Below are 17,364 nucleotides of genomic sequence, written 5' to 3' on the forward strand. Positions count from 1 at the left end.
GCAGTAAATGATATATTCCTGCAAACTCTTCCGTCGCTGAATTTTAATCCCACCACTTCACTTGCAGGACACATGACATCACAGGCGAGAGAACAGATGGCTCAGCACTGAAAAGATTTCAGGAAAACTAAAAAGGAAGAGTAAAGGGGGTGGAAAGGAGGGGACCGAGCTCGAATAAACCCATCTGCTCACAGATGGATGCAGATTTCATTTGGGCCTGTTATGACAGTCTTGTTGCTATTTTCGTCACCGCTCTCCATCTTTCGCAGAAGGTGGGATGGGGGCTAAAAGGAGGGGTTGAGAGGGAGAGGAGTGTACCCAGAGATGTATGAGGAGGTGTCTTGTCTGCTTTCCAGTTGGATTTGGGATCCCAGAATGCAGCTGGCCTTGTTACCATGGCTGATGCAGGCATATTTATTATTGTTTATGTGTGTTATTACCACACAAATCACAATAAGGGCTGACAGCAAAGCTGGAAACTGGTTATTTGTATGGGAAGTTAGCACAATTTAGAAGGCAGTTAAATCCAGCGAACTGTGCTGAACTCTGTATACACTATATCTCTTCTGTTATTTAAATTTTACTGATGCTTAAAAAGCAATGGTTTAATTACAGTGGGCACTTAAAGCAGTTCAAGTTATTTTTTCCACTACTTCACAACTTCAGTGTTAACGTCTTCCTCATACACAAACGTGTCACTAGTAATTATCCAATAAAATAATTCAGTGTGTATAATATAATTTTGCATTTGATGCTTGAAAAACATTTTAAATCACAAGACCTTTTAGAGGAAAAAAATGTGGTAAAACGTGAAAAATGTAATTATACTCAATGTCACTTGTGTGCAGTTTAATATACAGACTTTGTAAATTACTTTGCATTTTTGTACTTTGTAGTAAAATGGTAGAGACCTCTGGTTTTTCTTATTCCTGTGTGGCTGTTACTGCACGGTGCTTATAAAAAAAGGTTTCCTTGCAATGACAAGGCGTTTGATTTATTTCCTCCTGTTCTCACCCTCTGCAGTCACTCATATTCCTGGGCTGTGTGGCGGCGGCAGGGCTTGGCCTCAACCTTCTGTGTCTGGCCATCTACCTGAGCTGCTTGTGCTGCTGCCGTAAAGAGGAGGAGGAGGAAAGCAAGAAACCTAATTCCTGCTGCGTCACCTGGTCGGCAGTCGCCGCCGGCCTCATCACATGGTGAGAGAATCACGACCCAGACAGCGTGTTATGAATAACCGTGATTACAGTTCGCACACACTCTCCACTGCTGTCTGCAGTTCTGTGTTTTCCCATTTTCTTTATTTGTTGTTCTGTATTCCTCATACAGAGCTGTAAGTGGAGTGATGTTTTCACTGCACATTCTCTACTCCCACACTAACTTATTAGTCTGTAGCACGTAGACTCTCTGTGTATTTGTCCACTCTGTTTGTCTTTTTGTCTTCCCATTTGTATTCTCCTGGTGTTCGGAGCCTCTCTTTCTGGTCTTCGTAAACACTGTAGGTTCATGCGTCTCTACCATTTGTTCATTTCTAGTGATATCTAGTTTTGAAAATGTTCCACAGAAAGAGGACGGATTTGAATTTGTGTTGTTGAAAATGGCTCTTTAGGAAACTATGGTCACTATATTTTGAGGCACAATAAAAATTCATCTAACGCAGAGTTTACTCTGGTATTAACAAAATATCCCACTGGCATTTGTGGCTCTCAAGCACTATACCAGTGTGTTGATGGAGGCTATCCTGATGTGGGCGTATTGTCAATGTTCTGCTGACAATGTGGAAGTGCAATTGTGCATTACTGGCTAGGGCAGCCAGCTGGGAGACAGAGCTTTTCTATTGTGCAAATTGTAATTAAAAACCAAAAAAAAACAACCAAAAGCCAAAATGTTGGTGGATCGGTTACTGTACAATAAGCAGTACAATGAGCTGCACATCTTTTTATTTATATTTTGGTAGGAAAATAGGGGATAGGTGCATTAATTCACTGAAACATATGCAAACATGGAAATAAAGTCTATAATATTTTGTATGACTGCCTTTGTTCTTCGGCACAGCCTGAACTCTGTTAGAGAAGCTTTCTTTAAGCAGTCTTCAGGAATAGTTCTGCAGGCTTCAAAACTTCAAACCTCTCCTTTGAATGCAGCCTGTCTTTTGTTCTGTTCTCTCTCAAGATGATGCTTCAATAATGTTGACATCCAGGTTCTGGTGAGGCCAATCTATGACTGATAGTATTCCACTGTGTGATTTTCTGTCCAAGTAGTGTGTTTGGGATCATTGTCATGCAGAAAAAATGAAGTTGTTTTGCAGATCGTATTGCATGGTGGATCAAAATCTGACCACACTTTTCTGTTTTCTTAATTTAATCAATTTTGACATAATCCCCAACTCCAAACTATGACAGAGCTTCCACCATCCTTTACAGATGGCTGCAGACAGTCAGTGTTGTACATCTGTCCTGGCCATACTGGTGATTTTGGATTCATCTTTCCCTAAGACTTTTTGCAACTGATTTTCAGTGCAATTTTTTTGGCATACCACAGCCCTTTCTCCCCGTTTCCCGTAAGGATGGCTTCTTGGCAGCCACTCTTCCACTGAGACCATTACTGATCCTCTAGCAAACAAGTAGATGGATCAACTGTAGGCCTACATGCATCTGTCACTTCCTCTGTCAGGTCTTTGGTGGATATTTTCCCATTTCTTAAGGTCAGAAAGGTCATCTTAGAGTTTCAGATACAAATCATCTGCTGTGGATAATTTTTTTAGAGCTGCTAATTTTCATTTGTGTTCTTCACTTGCCCAATTTCCATACTGAGAAATGCCAAGTTTTAGGCTTTAAAAGCAAACAAAAAGCAGGTACAAGCAGTGGAATAAAAATGAACGCAAAAGCAGCCAATGCCCAAAGAAAAACTCTGGAAGACCTCCAGAAAGCCCAGAGAACTACAGCTCGAGACCAGTGTAAAGCATTATGAGAAATTCTGGCACTGTGGAAGCAAAATATAAAGAAATGAGGGAGGATCAAGACACAATACGTCATGATATACACTGCACATGCAGACCAAAAGAATGTAGAAATATAGAGAGAGAAAAGACAACATAGTATTTTAAAATTTTATTTCAGTTGTATTGTTAAATTATTTATTGGAAAAAAAATGAAGCACATGAAGGTCATTCTACCTATCAAAATCCCTTCTGTGTTTCACTGGGAATATGGCAGGAATATCATACTGTAGAGGTCTTGAAAATTACAACACCAGTCAGTGCAGTTTTAATGACTTCCTAGTTTTCCTGGCTTGCTGAATGACTGAATAGCATTTCCTCTAGCTTGTACAGGCCTAAGTATCAAACTGTACTGCTGCAGACGTAACCTACTTGTTTTGCTTGTTTAAAAACTTTTTGTTTATGTCGCTGGAAGGATAATGCAACCCAGTGCAATGAATTTGTATTTTTCATTAGCACAGATTTTGTGTCACCCTCATATTGTGTGAGTGCCAACACTAAGTATGGCATTTTATGCAAAAATCACGTATTAAATAAACCACTTAAAATGTGAAAACGATACTATTTTAAAGGATAAATGTTTTCTTTTTTGTTATCGTTAAGATGATATCAGACGCAGTATTCCCCCTCAGATTTTATAATGGAGCAGCGTTGCAGTTAATGTGATTTGTTTTGGCTAGAGGCTGCTGCATCTCATCAAGTCTGTGGTGAACTGAAAACTTCCCTGATGTGAAGTGACATTAGCTGTGATATATACAATAGATTAATGGCATTAGTGTTATAGCCTTTAGCTGGTATAGGAAGCCTAAAGCAGTTAATTACTTTTTGGCAAGATCCAACTTTTCATTCATTAAAGTTTCGGCTTTTGCGTCAGACTGAACTTAGGTAACACAGTCAGCACTTACATCACCACATAAAACCCATCGAAACCCTCAATGAGCTCCGCTGTCCTCGCAAAGTGGATAATTGAATTTGTCGACTATCCACAAAGGAGGGGACAGTCAACCATGTGACAACCATGCTTAGTGACTACCTGATTCAGATGTTACCAACCCATCAGTTTTTATCAGTCTCACACACAGATCCCCAATGAGTGGAGTCCTCTACTTTCAGTGTGCCCCTGTAGTTTGTTATCAACCATTATAATCATTCTAATAAACAGAGTTCAACACAAATTATGGTGGCTCCAACCAGCAGTACTGAATAAGGTGACAGCTCACTCAGCTGGTTAGTTATCTACTGCCAATGTCATGTGATTAATTAGTGCTGCACGACTATGTCCAAAACGATTATTATGATCATTTTGATTAATATTGCAGTCGTGATTATTTGTCCTGATTATTTGTTGATTTTAGTGACAAAATCTTTTGTTAATGCACTTTCACTCACATTCATATTGTGTTACATTCCTGTGTTACAGTAAATTAAAATTGGTCCTCCTTATTCACCTAATTTCAGTGGACCTCTTAGAAGAAAGTATAATCAAGAAAAAAAACATGGCCCAAAATGTAAAACAAAATTCAACCAACAGTCCACTTATTTTGTTCTTACATTCCAGTTAATTAAAACATCTTTGCAGACAATTAAGTGTTTATTCAGCTTACCTAAATGCATCTCCCAGAAGACAAATATAAAGTATTTCACTGCTCGTAATACCTGCGTGATGGATGTGTGAATAAATCTGTGTATCAATGTGCTCAGCAGCTCCTTAGCAAAGAATGCGCATCTTTGGTTGAACAGAATGGAACTGCGTTGGTGATTTCACTGTGTTTTTTATGATCTGGATGGATAAGCTGGAGAAGCTGGCTGGGGAGATGGAGGTCTGAGCGTCCTTGCTTAGGATGCTACACCCGCGACCCGGCCCCGGATAAGTGGAAAAAGATGGATAGATGGAAGGATGGATATGAAAAAACAAAAACAAACAAACAAACTGCAGTTTGTGGTTATGTTGTCAGATGGCTGAATAAGTTAAGTTGTGTTGTGTTCCGAAGCAGACACAACTCCACAGCACTCTTTGACTAAGATCTCTTTCTTGGTTAACACTTGCCTTAAATTGGAATTATTTCCAGGGAAAGGATGATGATTCACTTCTGGGAATCCAAGTGTCTGCTGCTGTGCCAGACACTTGGATTTTATCATATCATATCTCTAAATGTAATGTCACTGTGTTACAATGTCACCCAGAATAGTCAAGGAAACCTAAAGCTGCATGGTGCAGGAACAGCTGGCATGTGTAGGGAGTGCTTGATTTACTTTGCATTTTATCGGTGAAGGATTCATTTTCACTATCGCTTGATCATATTAATTTAACTGTGGGAAGCCAGAATCATGATTAAGCTTACAATATGACTTACTGGGCAGCCCTAAGATTAATGATTAACAGTCAGTGAGTGGTATTGTAAAATCTGAAAAGGGGCAAAGGTGGGGAAAAATTGATTAAGTCATAAACCCACAGTGGATTTAGTGAAATAGATTAGCAATTGTTTTAACAACTGTGTAAAGACTAAATATGTAGTGAACCTTTATACAAAATATAAGAAAGTTATTGGTAGTGATGAAGATTTTTCACCTTCAGTTCATATGGTAACTTTGTTAATGTAAACCCCTCATGTGCTGAGTGTGAGAGAAAGTTTAACAGGTAGAACAGCAACTAAAGGGGACCCAGCTTGGTAAGCAGTGAAGTATGAAGAACAATGGATTCAGAAAATTGATTTTTTTTCCCTCCTATTCACAAAAAAATATCTGGTGCTTACAAACCCAGAAGCCCCAAGGTCATGAGACATGGTTTGAAACTTTGTCTGGTATCCAGGACGTCAGTTTTTAAGGGCTCTCAAGAACATCTGACAACGTGAGCCAATGTGTCGTCACGATGCCAAAAAAACATAGCGGCATGTTCTGTATGTCATTACATGGAATAGCCTAGAGTTCCTATAGTCCTGGTCCTCTGCTAGTTAGTGCTCTCCACTGTATTTTCACTCTTTTGCATCATACATTTTTAATGTGGGGAGTACTGCTCATTTGAGACGCTCTATATTTTAAGAAACTTCACATTAATAATTAAGTGTCCCGTAATGAGCACTGTTTCACTTGATGGGAACAGAAGTCGTTTTCTACTGATGACATAAAGAAACCGCTGAAAAAATGTGCGACATCGGCTAATTGTTGTTTAATTAGTGTTTTCTTTTGTGTCTTTTCATTTTTTAGTCCAGATTAATAGGTTGATCTGACATATGCAAAGTTTATCATCGTGTTTTTGGTGAGCTGTGCTTATCTTTGAATTCAATAGCTTTCCAAATTGCTAAAACAGCGAGAAAGCTTATTAGCAATATGTTTAAACTAGATGTAGCACTGTTGTGCTTCATTTTTATTAAATCCAATTCGGTAGAATTGAAGTTGAGGATTTTAAAACAGACTTAATAGCATTAGAGTGTAATGACTCATTTATCTGATTTAAGGGTGTTGCTCTCTAATTTATAAATCAGATTATGCGTGATTAGGGAGTAGAACTCTTCCACTGGGACAGGGACAAGGAGACATACTGCATTTAATGAAGTTTTTGTTTCTCCTCCCTTCTGCTCTCCCATGTCTCCTTTGTTTCCCTGGGCTGGATCGCCATACGTGGATTAACGTTTTAGCTGGATTAAATTGGTGACCATTTGCCTTGATCCTGGATTTCTTAGTTCTTAAAAGCATCTGTAGGATTTGTTGTCACAGCAACATATCCGTAAGGTCAAACCAACTCAGGAGCAGGATTATTAAGTAGATGATGAAGGGAAACTTTACCATGCCCAATTTATTCCAATAGAAGAAACTAGCTGTGATTATTGCACTGATAAAAATAATCGCCAGCTCAGTCCTTTAGTGTAAACTGAGTCCATAATTTTAGAGCCCCATCACTTCAATCTGGATGGAAAAAAATAATCCACGCCATATTAAAAGAAAAAGTGACATAAAGGAAATGGAGATCAGTGAGCGATGATATGACACAAACAATAAGATTGCTTTACCAAATTGAAGTCAGCGCTGCTGCATCCTGCCAGTCCTTAGAGGAAGAGCCCCTCTCCTGTATCATCTGAATTTGATTGATGATAGCCAGCTCTTGAGCAGAGGTCAAGCTGGCCTCAGCTGGTCCTCTCACATTTTTTTTTGTTTCCTACCTATTTACTTTAAAAGAGACAGAGAAAATAAAGTGTTTCGGTTTGAAAAGATATCGTGGTGTTTTACGTTTTTTTTGCTGTCGGGCTCTTTGAAAGCCGAGTTTTGATTAGAATCCTCATAAATAATAAATAAAGATCTTACTCATTGATCATATTTGTAGGTTAGGATATGTAATATGATGCTTTTTTTGTAATATGACTTTATTAAGCCCATGCATTCTGTTCAACTTCTCATTAACACAATATGTAATCAACCAATCACATAGCAGCAAATCACTGCATTTAGGCATATAGACATGTTTGGGCTGTTAAGGTTCACATTGAGCATCAGAATGGGCATGGTTGCTGATGGCAGACTGGCTGGTCTGACAATTCAAGAAACTGCTCATCTACAGAGATTGCACCACACAGCCATCCCCATGGTTTATAGAGATTGCCTTAAAAAAGAAAAAAATATCTAGTAGCAGTTCTCTGAGGTCAAAGCAGAAGGGCCAGACTAGCTGAGGTAAAAGGAAGGCAACAGTGCCTCAAATAACCACTTGTTAGATAGAACCAAGGCATGGAGAAGAGGATCCCTGATAACATGCCATGTCACAAAGCTCGGATCATCTCAAACTGATTGCTTGAACATGTCACTGAGTTCAATGTCCCCAAATGGCCTCCACAGTCACCAGATCTCAAGTCAGTAGAGCATCATTAGGATGTGGTGTAACGAGAGATGTACATCACGAATGTGCAGCCAACAAAAATCACAGCAGTGATGATGTCATATCAGTATGGCTCAAAATCTCTGAGGAATGTTTCCAGCCCTTTGTTGAACCTGTGCCACAAAGAATTAAGGCCGCTCTAAAGACAAAAGGAAGTCAAATCCAGTACTAGCAATATGTATCAATATATATCACGTGCAGTTTAGAGAGTCTCTGTTAATTCCCTATAGCCCTTAAAAAAAGTTTTGCTCCCCTGGAGGTAACTTTGAACCCTGGTCAGTGACTATGAAAGCAGCAGTTATGAGTGAATCTTGCTGTTCTAATCAAATATTCTTGTGCCTCCAAAGGACAAATGAACCAGGATCAGTAAGTCTTGGATCATGTGACCTGGTATCTTTGAAGATCTCCTTCTTTTTTTTCTGTGTGTGTTTTTTGTTTGTTTCTTTGTTAAGTTGTTTACTTTGTGTGTCCAGTGTTCGTTCACCCTTCCTGTGTGTGTTATTGGCTTGTTGAGTGTCAGCCCAAACCTCATCGGTTTCCCTTGTGTCCTGTTTCCCAATTAGTTTCTGTGTATTTATAGTCTCGTCTCACCCTCTAGTTGTCAGTTTGTATGGATTCTCTGCCTGGGTTTCTCACCCGTCATCTGCTTCTGTTTCACTCTTCTCTGTTTTTGCTCAGTTTGGATTGTGAACTTTGGTTTAAACCTTGTTTAATTTACATTCTTTTTTTGTTCCAGCTTCTAGTGAACTGGGTTCTGTTTTGGACAGAAATCACTGGTGAATATAAGAGTGCTTTATTTTATTGCATTTTGTGATAAAGTTTTTCCTTATTTTACACATGTTTAGAGTATAGTGGAATAAATTCTAAGTCTCTGCTTTATCCTCTGATTATATTTAAACCCTTTAAATAAAATCATATCCATCTGTCTGGTCTACACTTCTGTGCTGCTGCAAACTATACCACAAGCCTTAAGTTAAACTCTCCATCAGCATTAGCTACTTTAAAGTATTATAAAGTGTGTTGCATTGTTGTTCAGATCAGTTCATCATCATTTGCAGTAGTAACCCCATTAGAGGGACCTTTTTTGTTATGGACTGCACTTAAAAGGTTTATGCTGCCTGACTTGGTAAGCTAAGACAGGATGAGATATGAGATCAGTGAAGTTGGAGGAAACATCCTGTGGGAAACAGACTCTCCTTCATCTGATTCCTGACTTTGATTTTGTCCATCTACTGGATGAAATAGAACATGGATGTGTTCGCCTAGTGGATTTCACACCGGATTTGTACTGAAGTTGAAAACTGGCTTCATATAATCTCATCCATCCTTTTCACCCTTTCCCTACACCCTAATTCTATTTTTTGCCTTGATTTTGCCTCCCTTCCCTCTATAATCCTGATCGGTCTCCCCCTTTTCTCTTGACTTCCTCCACTCTAATTATGTTTGACAGTGGCTAGGTCTGATTCACTGTGATGTCCGTTATAATTAACACTGGTGAAGCCAGAGCAGATGTCACTCAGCTGTAGCTGCAGCCCTGCCCATGCTGTAGCACATTAACTCTGTAATTATGGTGTATCATAACTGATCAGGCTGCTCATGCTGAGGACATCTGGACTGATTTTTTTTACCATAACTATGATAGTTTGCAGTTTAGAATATTACTTGAGGTATATTACCGTGGTAGTTTGGCACACAATGAGCATTTGGGTTTTTAAAAAGAATTTCAATTAATTTTATATTGCTTTAGTCTTCCCAGAAGAACAGTTTGATTAAAGAAGGGTGTGATTTACAAAAACCAAACAGTTCATTCCCACACAGTCACTACAAGGTGAATTACAGAGGGGTTATTTGAATGCCAACAAAGCACATTATACCAAAGAGGGTGAGTTTATTAACTGCACCCATTTACTCTATCGGTGTGTGCAAAAGGTAAACTGTTCAATTCTGTCTGATCACTGTGTGCTGTGCACTGGCAGGGTTAGGAGAACCATACGCCGGCACACTTAAACAGGTGCACCTGAGCAATCAGTTGGATTTAAGCATGGCATTCATGGACTGTGACCACTGTCCGTGCAAGAGCATGGATCTCCAGTTCCTCAGTGATACCTCATGAGAACACGCGTTATGTAAATAACAAATGCAGGGCATGTGAGAGGAAAGTAAATCAGCCCTTCCAGAAAATACCCTATTCAAGCCACACAATGTGTAAAATCTTGAACCTCACTATGCTTCGCAAAAGTGCTATGTAAGAGTGCGTATTGCATAAAAGAGAAAATAACTGGCAAAGGTTGACAGTCATGCCCAAGCACAGCAACACTGAAGATACCCTTTCATTTCCAGATCTGGGATGTTGGGCGGCTGCTCATTTAACTTGCCGCATGGAAACGTGGGGTACAACACTGACAGGTCGCCGGTCTGTCACACGGCTAACACAAAGAGACTTAACATGCCTGTCTTTGGATTGTGGTAGAAAGTCCGAGTACCTGGAGAGAACTCACACGGGCACAATGAGAACATGCAAACTCCACACAGCAATCCAGTGGATTCCAGGGACAGTGGTTACCACTGCATCAATGTGCTGCCCAGTGAAAAAAACACTGAAATAATCAGTCCTACTTTGGAAACTGACTAAAACTAAACTAAGCAGAAAAAAGAGCAATAATTCTACAAGAATGAAAACAATAATAAGTTTGGTGAGGTCGCTGTTAGTCTTATTATGATGACAGTATTGACCTGTCACAGGATGTTTTAGAACACAAAATTACAAATTCTTTCAATAAAAGATAATAACATGTCAGTATTCTCCAATCTAGTCCAAGAAGTGTAATAATAAGAAAAGAAGAAGAGGGGATTTTTTTTTTGCTTCTACTAAAAAAAGTAATAGATCGTTAAAAATTATTCTCTTTTCCTGTCGATTTTAAATATACATTTTTTTATTTCTTTTTGTGGAACATCTCTCTTGACAGTCACAAAGTAGAAATTATAACTGAGGGCACAAGTGAGACAGGATGTCTGTGTATCCACTGAATCCATTAGAAGAAAGCTTTTGGAACGAGCAGCCGTAACACAAAATCTATCAGCAATATAAATGTACCTACCAAGTAATTGGCAGCATACACGTTTGTTTTTACTGCTTCTCAGGACTTTAATTAGCTATACTGGACTTTTTGTAACTCTAAAAAAAGATGTACTGATGAAAAGTTCAGAAAGTAACTATTTGTGTTTCGTAGTTTATGTCAAAGGGGATTTTGCCGATGTGCCCTTGCTGAGAGTTCAGTAGGGCAGCGTAAAATATAAACTCACCCGTCTATACTTATCATCCTAAGAGATTCACTGCTGCCATTCTGGGGCAAAATTTCAAATATTCAGACCTGTCAGGGTCTATTTAGCGTAGCCTTTTTTTGCTTCGGGCTGAATTTTTTTTAGGTTATTTTTTTTATTTTATTATTAATTCCCATCACTGTCTGTTATGTACTTATTCATTTATCAATGTGACAGTTTGGACTCTTGCTCAGTACATGCCTACTCAAATCTATGGTGTTCTTTCTCTTTGAATTAGACGATGGATATTTCAAGTAGCAGCACTAAGAGAACTGGCAGGACTGAGGGAGTACAAAGGGGATAGAGAATGCAAAGAAGAGACTTTCTATTTGTCCTCTCAGTTCTTTTAATTGGAATTCTGCCTAAAATAGTTGCTTTTTTTAAAAGTAAGTCTGTGTTTCTCCAAGCTGTGACTGCTTTAATACATTCCCTGCAACTGTGCTGTTAAAGGGGCTAATAGCACACAAACACAGATATACAAAGAACAAATAAGATGCTATGTATTTTTGGTGAGGAACCCAACCCACCCCCGCCCAGTCTTGCTTTTTGTATCTGAGGGTCTTGCTCTCTGCTTTTGTGACATCTTCTTTCGTCACCTGTATTTTTCTTTTTTTAGTGCTGGCTGTCCATATCGCTTCCTGTCTTCCTCTAAACTGATGATTTTATTCTTGTCTGCTCTGACTTTAATGTCTGTCCCCCCTTTCTTAACGGCTCTCCCTGAGGGTAAGTCTGTAACCTGCCAAGTGGGATGTTTATCTGCAGGGGGTCATTTAATGAGGCCATCTCTGCTGTACTAATTAAGAAAATAGCCCCTGTTGTTTAGCACCACCTGTACTTTGCTTCGACCACCTCGGTCATAACAGCTCTGCAGGATTTTAGCCATTCCAAGTAAATGTTAGAGGAAGCGCTGATGGCTGCAGACTTCTAGTCCCTGTTTTCAGCTTAAAATCTATCCGGAACATCAGGGATAAGTCTGTAGGAACCACAGCCTTAAAGGGGCCTAATCTATAGCTCAGTCAGGTTGAGTCCTGCTTAGTTTTTCTTTGGTCCTGACCTGTCCTTGGCCTGCACGCGGAGTAGTGCTGACCTACAAATAGTGTCTTCAGTGTGTTGCATTATTATTGTGTGAAATAAAAAAAACACACACAAAAGACCTTCCAAAGTTTTAACCTTGTTCAGTAAATGATGGTCAGTATTTATTTATTTAGTGGGCACAGGGCTATAGGTACACCTTGTTAGTATAGATCTGGACCCGCTTTTGCTTTCAGAACTGCCTCAGTTCTTCATGGCTTAGATTCATGGTGCTGGAAACATTCTTCTGAGATTTTGCTCCATAATGACATGATAACATCACAGAGTGGCTGCGGATTTGTCAGCTGCATATCCATGATGCAAATTTACTGTTTCACCACATTCCTAAAGTGCTCTATTGGATTGAGATCTGGTGACTGTGGAGGCCATTTGAGGACAGTGAACTCAATGACATGTTCACGAAATCACTTTGAGATGATCTAAGCTTTGTGACATGGCATATTATCCTGCTGGAAGCAGCCATCAGAAGATGGGTACACTGTGATCAGAAAGGGATGGCTAGGTTACAGTAACAATGCTCATGTAGCTGTTTAAACGAACCTCAGCTGGTACTAAGGATCCCAAAGGGTGTCAAAAAAATACCTGAACATGGAAGAACCTGGAATCATGGAGGCATGAAACATGATGAAAACCCAACAGACAAACTGACAAGGAATGAATGAGGACATGGGACCTCTTCAAAATAAAACAGGAAACATAAAGAGAAGCAGACATGATAACACGAGCTTGACAACATAACACATGCACCCTGACACACATGAAGGACAAGGGAGACTTAAACACAGGGGTGAAGACACAAGTGGAATCTAATAAACAATGAACTATAAAATGGCAACATAGGCAAAATAGAAATGAAATTAGATAAGCTAATGAACTTAAACATAAACCATAAACAACAAAATATATAAAAACTCAAAACACTGGGTCAAATGACCCAGGATCGTGACAATGCTTCCATGTTGTTTAGGCTAAATTCTGACCCTGCTGTCCGATGGTGTAGCAGAAATCATCAGACCAGGCAGTGTTTTTCAAATTTTCTGCTGTAGAATTTTCTGTTGTTTTAAGTGAGCTAGTGCCAATCGTAGATTCAGTTTTGTGTTCATAGCTGACTGGAGTGGAACCCAGTGTGTTCTCCTGCAGCTGTAACACATCTGCATCAAGGCTGGAAGTCCTTCTTCTGCTCCCCTTTCTGAAGCTCAGTTTGAACTTCAGCAGGTCTTTTTGACCTACTCTGTATGCCTGACAGCATTAGAACAGGTCTACCTAATAAAGTGGTCTGCAGGTAATTTTAACATTGCAATGGCAATATGAACTTGAATTTAAAAAATAGAAAACAGGCATATAAATGTCTATTTTTATCACACTTTGGAGAGGAGAGATATGAGCGCATTTTGTAATGTGAGAGTTGACTTTCAGATTCTTACATTCTTGTTTTCAGCTGAGTTGATCCAAGGAGGATTGAAACTATGTAAGCTTCTCAGATGCCCATAATCTTTGAAGTTACTGCTGTAATGTTGTATTTGAGTGCACTGGTTAAGCAGTGTGTATAAAGTTTCCCTTGGGAGGTGTACTAAGCTCTGTCATGTCCTGTTTCTCACAGATCATGGTTGTATCAAGATCTGTAATCCTTTTTTTGTCCTGCGTAGTTATTGAAGGCCTATTAATTCCAGAAAAATTATAAAACACTGCAGAAAACCAGGGCACTGTACCACATGTTTTTCTGTTGCTCACTGCTCTGATCTACGGCCTTCAGTGTCTGTAGTGCGAGACATGGACATCCTTGTCTTTGCAGAGGATTCTTGTGCAGGGTCTTTGGAATATATTGTGAGACACTGTGGTGCAGCATTAAATCTTCTCATAGTTAACAACTGTGTGGCTACTTTGAAATCCCATCATATGGCAGCACAATATGACGGCACTTAGGGAAAAAGTGGAGCTCAGAGAGACTACTTAAGTGTGTGTGTTTAGAATGCACCGGTTATTATTCTGTTTGTGCTGATGCTCCAGCTCAACAAATTAAATCCTTGGATGGCTGAATATGCAAAAGTGGTTTCAATTTATGCACACGCATTCCAGAAGCCTGTATTGTATCATTTCTGATTCAAAGAGTGTTGTTTACAAAAATTAACGCAGAAATCCAAAAAGTTTTTGCTGCTTCATTTGCTGCTTCATTGCTCTGTGAGATATATGTGCATCAAACACACACATACACAAATTACAGGTATTTATTTTCTATAAATCAGCAATTTCTTGTTATTCATTAAGGTTTCTTAGTTTTTCCGCATCCTGTCTGTTGTATTTACATAAAAAGTTGGTGATATTTATCAAAGAATAACACATTGGACACACTACGGTGTGGTGTGACAGACAGCTAATGTCTTTGTTAGTGACATGGCTGTTAAACTGATAACTCAGACCACTGGCTAGGATAAAATGAGCAGTCTAACAAATGGATGGAGCAATGGAGAGATCAATTCTTAATGCCTTAACAACAGCAGTGTTTCCTGATGTAAAATACATTAAAAGCTCCAGAAATACAATACCCTCCTTTTCTTCATTTTTCACACTTTCTAAAATCATTCTGTAAGCTAGATCAGACCCTTTGGGCGAGCTGGCTTTTACTCCCTGAATTCACTCACAGACTCAGCAACTCAGCCTTCCCACTGTAATACCATTCATACTGCTTCACTGCTGTTTACAGTGGCAAATAATTACTGAATAGCTAAAACAAAATTTCTGTCTCCGTTCGTGGGTTGTCCCAAAGTGCCTCATTAACTTCATACATTTAAAATTTTTCCAAAACTCAAGCCTGATGCAGAAATTGATGATACTGCTTTATGATAATAGCCAAATTCCTTTTTTTATTTTTTAAAAAAGGCATCAAATATTCATAAAACGTTGTGCCCTTTTCCAGTGTGCCATGCTATACTACCTTGTAAGTAGTATATTTCCACTGCAGGTTGGCAAAGATGTTTTCGAGTAGACAGAAAATTGTTGTTTACGGGTCGTTTCACATTAATGTTTAATCTCAGCCAGGTTGTGATAATGGCTTTGAAGCTGGCAAACTTTTAATTTAAGGACCGAAAATGGCATCACTTTGGATGCAGACGATTTGAAATCCAAGAGACTGCTTTTATATTCTGCTCCTTCTTTATCAAAGGTTCACCTGCGCCTTTATGCATCTTTTCTCTGCAGCGTCGCAGTGGGTGTGGGTTTCTATGGCAACAGCGAGACCAATGACGGTGTATACCAGATGACCTACTCCTTGTACAACGCCAATCACACGCTGGGTGGAGTGGACAGTCTGGTATGTAAAGCATCATTTACAAACATATTAGTGTCACACAATTAACGCTTCACATATCTCTGGACGGATGAGATTGCATCATGTTTTAGTTTGTAAAAATAAATTGAAAGCATTTGATTAAATTCCCGCCATTTCATAACATACACGGTTTATAAATGAGTGACCTATGAAGCAAGAATCAAACAACTCTGGGCGAAGACTTCAGAAAGGCTGGATGTGATGTATTCACACACAGAGGCGCACAACCACACAGGCTCCAAAGAGAAGGAAAGTCCGCAGGACTCAATTTAGTATGCCTTTAAATGTTTTTATGGGTTTTTTTATAGCTATTTACGGCTACACACAAATTGACAGCCTCTCCACACACAAACCTCGTCCTCTGAGAGAGACACACACTCCCTCTGCCTGCTCCACCTTCTCCTAGCCTCTGTGGCTTCAGCAAACACATAGCCGTCCTGTCTTTTATGCTCAGTTAAGTTCTCTGTGTTTTTTGAGCTTTCTTTAATTTTGTCCAGATGCAGTTTTCCATAAGAAACGTCATCACTTGACACTTGATTAGGACTCCAGTAAAGACTAAGACTAAATTCCAAAATGTGGAATTTGACGCTGATATCAGTACTGATATTTAAAAGTGATGCTGTGGTTAGCCTTCCAGTCTGGGCAGAGTTTGCTTCATTGCTTCTCCCCCAGTCCAAAAAATGCATGGCGTTTTGTTAACTGGTAATTCTAAATTGCCCACAGGTGTGAACGTGAGCGTGATGCAGACTGGAAAGACTTTACGTTTTTATTTTTTTTTATTTTTTTTAAGATTTTTTGTGTATTCTTGGCACTAAAGAGGGCATAAATATAGACTAGAATAGCCCTTTATTGTCATTGTAGATGTAGAATAAAATTATAGGTGCTCCACACTAACTGTGCAGGAATAAAATTTAAATAGTAACACAGTAGGAATACATAACAGACAGGAGAAATATATATAATCAAAAAGAATATATACAAACTATATAGCAAACACAAACTAAATAAAATTGGTACTGGCATCAGTTGTTTGACCTTTTTTAAGATCGGTATCTGGACTTAACCCGTTCTTAAAACTGTTATCTCCTAGTTATAATTGCCAACAGTAATAGAACATCGTGTAGCTATTAATTGTTGAGGTTTTAAAGCCTTCACTGTGTGTTCTCATCAGGCGTTTGACCAGCGTCGATGCAGGCGCAGACCCAGGATAACTTGCTGTCAAAGAGTAGGGATTAAGTCTCCATTTGCATTAATGGAGATTAATGTAGTGGTGTGTGAGACACTCAGCGTGGTGACTGGACTTGGCCTCGGTAATAAACACGTCTCGAGAGAGCCTGCAGCGCACTCTCTGCAGCAGTGTTCTGTGGCATGTTAGGACATCTGATGCTGATGATTAGGGAAAATAATCACAGATTTAAAAGGAGAGTGGTTCTAAGCTGTGGGACTTCATCAATATTTTAAACTGGAAGCATGTAAGATCTCTGTGACTGCTGATGTTGAGATATCACTTGAGCTACTCTATTTGGCCATCTGGGATTAGTTCCTGCCATACTGTACAACACACAAGTTAGCATTTTTGATTTATTCCATTTGATCAATATAACCGCATATTAAGCTTGTATTACTATAATAAAGAGACAAAGATGCATCCCTTGGCATTTCTAGATTTTATTTATTGTTTATTTATTGTTCTCTGATTCTCTGCCAATAATTCTGGAAAGTGGACAGTCACAATAGTTTATCAGAATCCTCATAATAAGTGGAGAG

General features: G+C 39.1%; 1 protein-coding gene across 1 annotated transcript in view; it reads left to right on the top strand.

The window, feature by feature from the left end:
* ttyh2 (tweety family member 2) overlaps nucleotides 1-17,364 on the top strand; it is a 73,107-nt gene that overhangs the window by 19,937 nt on the left and 35,806 nt on the right. Inside the window, exons 2-3 of the mRNA XM_039616518.1 lie at nucleotides 1,024-1,196; nucleotides 15,468-15,579. Of these exons, the coding sequence (XP_039472452.1) occupies nucleotides 1,024-1,196; nucleotides 15,468-15,579 (285 nt within the window). The remainder of the gene's footprint in view (nucleotides 1-1,023; nucleotides 1,197-15,467; nucleotides 15,580-17,364) is intronic.

This window comes from Oreochromis aureus, linkage group 8, assembly GCF_013358895.1.
Source record: "Oreochromis aureus strain Israel breed Guangdong linkage group 8, ZZ_aureus, whole genome shotgun sequence".
Classification (NCBI taxonomy): Eukaryota; Metazoa; Chordata; class Actinopteri; order Cichliformes; family Cichlidae; genus Oreochromis; species Oreochromis aureus.